The 8,894-nt window shown below is 37.6% G+C and overlaps 3 protein-coding genes across 4 annotated transcripts; all 3 read left to right on the forward strand.

Annotated features, from left to right (window-relative positions):
- The first annotated feature begins 1,006 nt into the window (after positions 1-1,006).
- LOC135166397 (protein apnoia) lies at positions 1,007-2,732 on the forward strand. Its single transcript, XM_064128555.1, has 3 exons — positions 1,007-1,371; positions 1,450-1,569; positions 2,190-2,732. The coding sequence occupies exons 1-3, from the start codon at positions 1,203-1,205 to the stop codon at positions 2,411-2,413; spliced, it is 513 nt and encodes a 170-aa protein (XP_063984625.1). The 5' UTR covers positions 1,007-1,202; the 3' UTR covers positions 2,414-2,732.
- Positions 2,733-2,914: 182 nt separating this feature from the next.
- Positions 2,915-5,355, forward strand: LOC135166426 (uncharacterized). Of its 2 annotated transcripts, XM_064128638.1 has the most exons (4): positions 2,929-3,020; positions 3,108-3,230; positions 3,290-3,402; positions 3,664-5,355. In XM_064128638.1, the coding sequence occupies exons 2-4, from the start codon at positions 3,128-3,130 to the stop codon at positions 3,883-3,885; spliced, it is 438 nt and encodes a 145-aa protein (XP_063984708.1). In that variant the 5' UTR covers positions 2,929-3,020; positions 3,108-3,127; the 3' UTR covers positions 3,886-5,355. The 2 variants fall into 2 exon arrangements, with proteins under 2 accessions (XP_063984707.1, XP_063984708.1); XM_064128637.1 differs by having other exon boundaries at positions 2,915-3,230; positions 3,664-5,354.
- Positions 5,356-5,617: 262 nt separating this feature from the next.
- LOC135166854 (uncharacterized) lies at positions 5,618-8,405 on the forward strand. The gene is made up of 2 exons (XM_064129517.1): positions 5,618-6,313; positions 6,987-8,405. Exons 1-2 carry the CDS (start codon positions 5,971-5,973, stop codon positions 7,346-7,348), a joined length of 705 nt encoding a protein of 234 aa, XP_063985587.1. The 5' UTR covers positions 5,618-5,970; the 3' UTR covers positions 7,349-8,405.
- The last annotated feature ends 489 nt before the right edge of the window (positions 8,406-8,894 follow it).

Consider the following 8,894-nt stretch of genomic DNA (forward strand, 5'->3'; position numbering starts at 1 on the left):
TTATTCATTGGGAGCATTTTATTTTTGACATTTATAATCATCTCTGACTTCTGCCGAGCTAATTCGAAAATACAGGAATTTTAGACATTTTTTTTACTCCCGGTAGGATCCAACAAATGGCTAGTGAAGTCAATATAAGTTCTTCGAAACTGTATCATAATTTCTCCAACAAGGGGTGAATATTTTTTCACAACCTTGAGACTCCAAGAATCCTGATTATCTCGATTTTATTTTCGTCCTTGTGGATTTAATTGGTATGATACCACCGATCCACCGAGTTTTTTCCCATTTTCCGAGAGACACGAACCTGCATTGAATTTCTTTTGCAAGCATTCCATTCTCTGTAGATCGACAAACCAGTATTTATCATGCCAGCCTTTACACACCGTTATGTACTTCTTTTTATTTACTCGAAATAATTTTTACCCAGAATTAATACACACTAAATTTGAACAAAGAGAAGTACCATTTCCCGGCGACTTTTTCATCTGAGTTAGGGATAATTTAATGGCTTATCTAAGGCGATTAAACGACAATTCTCCTCTGATAGGAAATACAGGTGGCATTTTATAAAAATGATGATGCACTCTCGTTCAAGCAATCTAGTGGAAGACTTAACCATAATGATAGATGTGGAAAAACTTGCTCCTTAAAATCCTGCCTCACACACTCGTTAAACTTATTCCTGAGTAGCTTGTAACAATTCCTCCATACTCCAATTATAACTGTCAAAAGTGTAAAGACAGGCAACAGTTACAATGGACAATAATTGGTGTAAAAATATGCATTCTTAAGACGTTTAATTTAATTGTCAATGAATTTAAAAGACAGCGGGATCGTTGGAGTGTGACTCTAGGGCCTTCTCCCTCCAGCGTTAGGAGTACATTACGCACCGAGTACAATACAACCAATGAGAGCTCAGAGACCACCACCCGGGCCTTTCGCGCGGTTACTTTTAATGCTTCAACAAGTCAAACTAGTGGTCGAATTGGATGCTGAACGCCCGAATAACACGAGCCACCGAAAAGTCTCTCCGGTGCTTGACGCGCATGGATCCTCTTCTCAATATTACCATCGCTAGATCGTTCACCTGCCACCAACGACCCGCAATTTACCGTTAATTTTCATCGGTTAAGGTTTGTTGACTTGCGCTATCGATCGTCATTACTCCACTGTAATATTCGCGAAGACGGAAAAAGTGAATGATGAGGCAGTGTCATTTGTGCGTTACTGGGGTCTTTCTGCTCGGACTGACAGTGTCAGCACTGGGAGACGATGCCCTCGACGGAAATACAGTCACCGGACGGAACGGAAGCATCGGACTCATCACGAATTTTATTGATTCTCTGCTCGGCCACAGCGATTCTCAAGGTAAATACTCGTCGCATTTTTTTAAACATTAAATGAATAACAATTCGAAAGAATACACTAACGCAAGTTCTTTTACAGGCCGAACATTCGGTATGAAAAGAATACAGTTCATGCTCATGCCAATGATGTATAAAATGGGAGTTATGATGACCCTCTTGATTGTTCTCACTGTCATGTCGATGAAGGGCCTGATGATCGGTAAGTAGTACCTTATTTTTAAGCCTATCCAAGTGGTTGACATTATTTCTCTGCGAACTTCTCTTATGACTATTTATTGAAAAAAATTTCCGTTCACAAGTCTCCGGGTCAAAGCCAAAAACGAGAAAACAGTAGTGCCCTTCATATATCAACTTATAACGGGTTTATAAGTTTCCAAATACAGTTCCATCACTCAGCATTGACTACACCGTCCAGCTAACCCAATTAAACCGTTGACATTTCGTTAGATATACGTGATTTGAATAATTCCTCACACTTGACACAGTTTGAAACTGTCCATGCAAATCACCAGCTTTCCACAACGGAATTTCATCACGTATCGGAAGGGCTTCAATGCCGAAATTATTTTACCGTTAACCTTTCGCGATCCGCGAACTCGCCTCTAGCACGAGATGATAAGGTAGAATACTTCCCGATGATATATTAACTCAATTTAATTAATTAAGTACCGACCCCTATAGTCGTAAAATAATAAATCGAATGAGAATTTGAGAATATATTTTTTACTTGAAATTGGTCGCTTACATGAATTATATAGTCATAAATAATTTATAAAATGGATAATTTCCAATTGGTGGATAAATCATTTATAATTACAGGCATTATGCTACTGGTTTTAAAGTTGAGTGCGTTCTTCGGTAAATTTTACGCATCACTATCATCACAGCAACACGCGGCGTGGTCACCAGCGGCCCAACCAGTTCATCTCCACGTACACGGGGGAGGTCATCATCAACCTCACTACACCCCGCACTACGACCCAGGCCAGTGGGAGCCGGCCAATAATCCAAGTGGAGAAGACCACTATTATTACAAAGGATAATAGTTCGTTCGAATTTTTCTCAATTAGACAAATTTTCCTCACCTAGATTGCCATTTGAGATTGCCAGCAATGAGAGAGAATGGCAGTGATAATGGCCATAATTTCCGTCTGCGCAAGTAGGTTTTTTTTAATATGTGTCCTGGAGGGAGACCGTATGGACATATTGTTGTGTAGATTAGTATTAGAAAACCAAACAGAAAAAACCAAAACTCATGTAAAATATCTGTACGATAAATATTATATATTTCTTTACGTTTACTCATCATTCTGTATCTTCCTAATTATTTGATAAGTTGTTTTTATCAATCCTCACATCCACAATGCGAATTCAAGGTTGACTGATAGACCGGAAGTTGCAGCCGGTCACTAACACTCGTTCCGCGCGCATCAGACTGAGATTCTTGACTCAGAAATTGCATTCACCTTACTATTGAGACCCAGTTTATTATGGTGGGGTATCATGATAAACTCTAGACTTGACCATTTGAGATCAGTCTCGATGTAGCTGTGGAGATCGCGAAGAATCATATATGTATATATATATATACATAAATATACATATATATATGATTTTTTTTTATTTTAAAATTTAATTTGTCAACCAATTGTAAGCAAATCTTGCATTAGTGAAATATGAGAGTAATAACACCGAATTCATGTACTGTATTCTGTATTTACACATTTATGTGGTCAGTGTTTATATCCAGAGGTCATATGTCTGAGGCAAATGACTCATTAATCATTTTACCGGGCGTCAAACTAACTCCCATTGAGAATGGAGTGACTATTAAAATCAACGGTGAACCGTTCTGGGGAGGTAATTATTCCATTCATGACCATTAACTATGCAATTCACTTCGTCAATATCTGGTTTAGTCGGAAGAACAGGCAGTCATGATAATGACACACCAAACGGATCCACACAGAAACGTCCGACCATTCTGCAGAGGCTTGGCGCCATGATGATGATGGTGCCTCTGGTGATGCAGGTACTACCGCATTATGTCACGCTAATTATTCAACCTATTTAGTTATTTATTTTTATGTCTACTCCTTGGACAAATAAAGGACCTTGGACATGTGGTAAAACTTAAATGTAAATTACGAAGCTAAAGAAAGAAAGAGATGGAGGGAGTCAGAAATTAATAGTGAAGCATATCACATAGTGAGAGATTTTTCAAGCAACAAGAAAAGTCTGAAGAGAATTGTCCTTTTATTTTAAGTACTAATGATATAATTATTATTTGCAGTTACTTTCGTTGCCTGGTGCCATTGCCTCGATCAAGTTATCTCTTCTGAAGAGTCTTCTCGTGGGGAAGATCGCTCTAATCGTAATGTTGTTCAATCTTTTGAGGAGTCTGCAACCCCCGGAGATTTTTGTGGTGCGTCAGCCACCGCCCCTCCACTATAATCACTATTATTCACCCTACGGGGATGATGAGGGTGACAAGGGCTGGTTCACCTCACGATAAATATTAATACGTCAATTCGATCAGGGCATATGTAAAAAACTTGAATTAAAAAGTTGACGAAAACATCTTCGTCGTCATGAAAAAAAAATATTTCAGATTTTAATACACTGATTTTATTAGATTAATCCCTAAAATAAATTAGTCGGCAATGTACTTAATTTTTCAAAGGAAGGGAGCGAAACGGGGTACTCCGTGATTTTCTACTTCGAATCCGTGAACAATTTGAAAATAACCCTCTTTTATGCAATTTTTTTATATTTACTCCGGTGGTGGGGATTTCTATTGGAAAATATAATTTAATATTGCGAAAATTTATTTGTCAGGTGCATCTTTTTTTCATAGCTGAGTCACGGTATGTGTAAGCATTTATATCACTGTTTAACTGCCCGGGCACAGCTGACGTCGGTACAGATGTCCCACTTTTTCGATGCTAACGGCATTTCGGTCCAGATTACTTTAACCGGCTGAATAACAGGTATCACAAAATTTCTCTCTCGTTAAAATAACCCAGGATCGAAAATGAAAACATTCATGCCGATTACTCTCTACAATGGGAGGTAATCAATCATTAAAATTATTCAAACATGTAGTGAGTTTGAAGAACCCGCGGTCAGGGTGAAGGAAAATTGTACAATTGTAAAAAATTACGATGCGATGAAATCATCAAAGACTGCCCAAAGCAGGACAATTTGTTGGCAAAAACAAAATACTTGGATGACAAAATATAAAGGAAAAAATTCCAAACATGAAAAGGCAACCTCTTCAATAGTTTTTCTTGATTAATCAAGTTTTCATGCAATAAATTATTATTATTTTCATATGTACGTAACTATAAAAAAAACTTCTATGAGAAGGAATCGGTGGTAAGATACTTTATGTTATATCTTGACTGTCGTATTCATGTCTATTGATCATCTCCGGTGAAATCGAACTATAATTCAAATATAGTCAATTGACCAAAATAAAATTGTTCATACCGATTCATTAGTCGTTCATTAACACTCGAGTATTACCGTATGACTTGGAATTATCCATAACCCTGATTTCACCTTACAGAATATAGGAAATGCCAGGGTAAAAATCAGCGAGAAACATGACTTTTGAAATGAAACAACAGATATTGCATTTCGTCGGTTCTCAAATGTTCTCTCACTAACAGGTTTCTTTAGTTTATTACCATTTTTATAACTGTACTCACTCAAAATACTGAGGGAATCGAGATGATCCGACATGTTCTCTGCGTATCGAAAAGTATTTCAGAGAAAACTTCTCCTACATTTGGTGGGCTTTGCTACTGAATTCTAATCAGCAAAGTTTTGTGGGTGATTATAGCCATAGCCATATGCCAATAGAAATCTGACAGTTGCCACTCTGGGGGGTCTCGCTCGAACATATTTATTGTTGACTAAACAATTTCTCTTATATCTGAGGCAATTTGAGTTCCCTATAATTTATATTATGAGGTGATGTTCGCTGGCATGATTGATAAGCTGTGATACTACACCTAATAGTGCTGAGAATGTACCTAACGAAATTACTGGTCAGAGTAAATAAAAATTTACAAACAATCATTCGGTAGTCAACCAATACAATAGATCGACATGTCGAGTAATTTTTAATAGCGAAAATTCTTCGTCAATTAAAAATTGATAAATTTCACAATTGAACGAATCCTTAGGATCACCGGCCCTTCCTTGGATTCAGGATGATTCGCCCTCATACCTTCCCGACGACTAAAATCAAATGAACTCATCAACTAGAAAGCGAAAAGTCATGATGTTCGTATGAAGAGTGGGGAGTAATGATTTAGATTTCGGGAGTTAAAGACCTAATTATTGTTCCACCCATTTCCGTGTATAAAATGAAGAGTATTGACTTCGTAGAGGTGGGAGAGCTCTTCCTCATTGGCGGATTGTATATCTCAGCGAGTGTAAAAATGAGACAGACACCAATATGCATCGTCCCACCGATTCCCGGCTTCTTCGGGATAAATAAGAAGGTCTGTACGGGAATTAAAAACTTCTGTTGGTCTTGTGTCACGCATTAGTTGGTTGGTTCTGTTCTGTTCGGTTATATTCTGTTGTGATGTGCTCTGGTGATTGGTGTCACAATTCAGCTATTGTGGAAAGGCAAGGGGACCCTAAGATGGCAAGACTACTTGCTGTAGGGCTGCTAGCCCTGATGACGGTGTCGGTGAAATCCGAGGGATTCTTTAATTGTCTTCGGGGTAATGACAGCCTCAAGTGCGGGAGGAAAACCATTGACACATCTCTTGATGAGACGAAGCTGGAGGGCACCGAGAGGAAAATTCCTATTAGCTTTAGCAGCATCGTTGAAGAATCTGCTAATCTCTTTCTTGATGGCGTCCACACCATTTTTGGGGTGGAAAGAAGAAACTCTAGAGAAGACCAAATTGACACCGCTAGTCGTAAGTTTTTTCATGGGTTAATTAAAAGAGTCATGAGGGACACATCTCTTGTCTTCCATTCAAGCCGACAATTAAGATAATTTGATTGACTTCTAAAATTTTTTAATTCAATTTTTATGATTCCAAGTTTGAATGTCGAGGAATATTCACAAGACCAGTGCTTATTATTTAGATGGAAACTCAGTTCATCGCACTTAAATAAATCAAACAATAGCGCTATTTCCCGCCAGATTTCTCACGTGATTTGTCACTACAATGATCATGAAATTATCGATAAGTAGGGTAGGAAAAATAATTCAATGAGAAGTCAGGTTTCCAGGTCGAATGTCGATTTTACATACACATTGATTTTGTTTATGCGAACGAGATCCATTACCATCAATTATGGGAAATAATCGTCCATAAACTGTGGACTCTCGAGGCGGTGAGACGAGAGAGTACAAAAGAGTCGCCATAAATAGCCGGAAGTGGTTGGTCTTTGGGTTTTTTTACGACGGTAAATGCGTATAGTTGCGAAGGGACAATGGAAATGAGTTCATGAGTCTGAGAAAAAAAGCCGTTGGGGCGCGTGCCAAATTGTTCATAATTGGATGATTTTTTTTTAATTAATTGAAATTTTCTTTTCCAAATTTACAACAATTGCCTTCCTTTCATGTGCAATCCTACCTTCCAGGTGAATCCCGGCACAAGTTCTTTCTGAAGAAGAAGAAGAAGAAGTTGTCGATGCTGATTAAAAAGATGATACCTTTTCTGATGCTGTTGAAGGCGAAAATTTCACTGATCCTGCAGATGATCTCGACCCACTTTCAATTCAAATTCTTTATAATCGGTGTTCTCAGCATCATCATCAACGGGGTACGGCTATTTCTAGACTTGAAGAAATCGCATAATCCTCACAAGATCATTCACTACACAAATGCCGAGCATCAGCATCATTATGAACAGGATGACGAGGCCTATTGGAGAAGATCCGCCGAGAATGTGGATTATACTCCACAGGAGAGGGCTTACAGTGCTTACGCGATCAAGCACTGAAGCCTTTACTTCAATCAGCGGAGGAGTTTGAACCAAATTCTGCGACAAAAATTGTCAATTGATGGGTAAAAATCGATCCAATAACATATCAAAAAGTTCAAAGGGCAATTCATTCAATTTCATTAAACATCGCGGACTTTCCACCGGTTATTGCAAAAAAATATATTTTCAGCAAAAGTGTCTATTAATTTAAAGGGGCATCCAATATGCTATAGAATCATTAAGAAGTTAATTAAATAGTTATATTGCATCATTCTACCCCGTTGAGCCACCGAACATTTTGATTGATCTGATTTTTTTTCAACAGTTTCAATGTTCTCTAAATATTATGATATGTTGAGGTTGAATTTTACATTTTCATCGGTCTTATTGACGGGACAATTATGTTTATCATAATCTGTAAATACTTGACAAAAATATTGTCATCTCAGACAGTTGAACGATGGGGGAATGTCAACCGAACGAACAAGGATGTCCCACTTTCAAATGTGAAAAAATTTAAATTCCTTGTATCGCCTATCAAATTCGAACCACCGTTATGCCAATGTTGCCGCCATATGGTATTTCTTCACCAAAAATATCGGCATTTCGGTCAATCTACGGAATTTTCTAATCCGTTATCGTAAAAGCTCAATAGCTATAAGATTGGTTTTATTTATTTAAATTATTTATTATTGAAGCGTTACAATAAATATTCATTAGTAAGCAATATGCATGGTAATTTTTGGATTTTCCGACTGACGATCCTTTACTCGAACTCAATTAGAAAATCCGACGTTAATTTTGAATAATTTCACACTGATATAAATTATAAATTAGATTAATCTAATGATAGATATTTTTGTAGAGTAAATGATAGAAGACGATTGGACTATTTAACCCACCGTCAATGCAAGTGCTCCAAAATGTCTTTTGAAATGTGTATGTCTTTCTATGTTTTTCATTAAATTAAATGGGAAATGGGAAATTGGGAGAAAGTGACAGGGAGGAACTATCTAACAGTATGGAAACTACAGTCTGAAGAAGGATGTTACAATAAAAATAAAAAATAATAATTTATGAATATCTTTTGGAATTAAAATTTTTTAATCCTGAGAAGAAAATTTTTTAAAAGATAAACTAGAAATATTCTTGGGAGAGAATTATGGTTTGTCGGAAAATAGTGTTTTTCCTAGGGCTGGATTTAGAGCTAACGATCCCAGCGCAAAAACATTATCATGCAAAAACATTATCCGTGAGAGGAATTAATTCACAGATGACTTATCTGTCATCAAACTTTCATACGACAGAAATCATTTCTCGCGCATTTTATTTATTCATTGTTGGTCTCATCGAGTCACCAAGAATTCAGGACTGGCCTCCACACGCCGTGACCTGCCCTCGTCTCTCATCTGACGCTTGTCGAGATAAAAAGAGAACACTGAGTTTTCGGTAAGGTGCAATTGGCAATGCTCCAAGGTGCCTCATCCTGACCCGTGCATTAGCATTGATGGTCCTTGATAGTTGTACGCTTTGATCATTAAGAATGATCGTGAAAGCCTCAGCC

This window comes from Diachasmimorpha longicaudata, chromosome 10 (assembly GCF_034640455.1).
Source record: "Diachasmimorpha longicaudata isolate KC_UGA_2023 chromosome 10, iyDiaLong2, whole genome shotgun sequence".
In the NCBI taxonomy this organism is placed as follows: domain Eukaryota; kingdom Metazoa; phylum Arthropoda; class Insecta; order Hymenoptera; family Braconidae; genus Diachasmimorpha; species Diachasmimorpha longicaudata.

What these genes read in the sequence shown, in the direction of transcription:
- LOC135166397 (XM_064128555.1), top strand. Translation starts at nt 1,203, where the DNA reads ATGATGAGGCAGTGTCATTTGTGCGTTACTGGGGTCTTTCTGCTCGGA. An exon ending in CGGCCACAGCGATTCTCAAG is followed by an intron (nt 1,372 to 1,449) that starts GTAAATACTCGT and finishes GTTCTTTTACAG; the next exon opens with GCCGAACATTCGGTATGAAA. An exon ending in GATGAAGGGCCTGATGATCG is followed by an intron (nt 1,570 to 2,189) that starts GTAAGTAGTACC and finishes TTATAATTACAG; the next exon opens with GCATTATGCTACTGGTTTTA.
- LOC135166426 (XM_064128637.1), top strand. Translation starts at nt 3,047, where the DNA reads ATGAGAGTAATAACACCGAATTCATGTACTGTATTCTGTATTTACACA. An exon ending in CGGTGAACCGTTCTGGGGAG is followed by an intron (nt 3,231 to 3,289) that starts GTAATTATTCCA and finishes TATCTGGTTTAG; the next exon opens with TCGGAAGAACAGGCAGTCAT. An exon ending in TGGTGCCTCTGGTGATGCAG is followed by an intron (nt 3,403 to 3,663) that starts GTACTACCGCAT and finishes TATTATTTGCAG; the next exon opens with TTACTTTCGTTGCCTGGTGC.
- LOC135166854 (XM_064129517.1), top strand. Translation starts at nt 5,971, where the DNA reads ATGTGCTCTGGTGATTGGTGTCACAATTCAGCTATTGTGGAAAGGCAA. An exon ending in CCAAATTGACACCGCTAGTC is followed by an intron (nt 6,314 to 6,986) that starts GTAAGTTTTTTC and finishes CCTACCTTCCAG; the next exon opens with GTGAATCCCGGCACAAGTTC.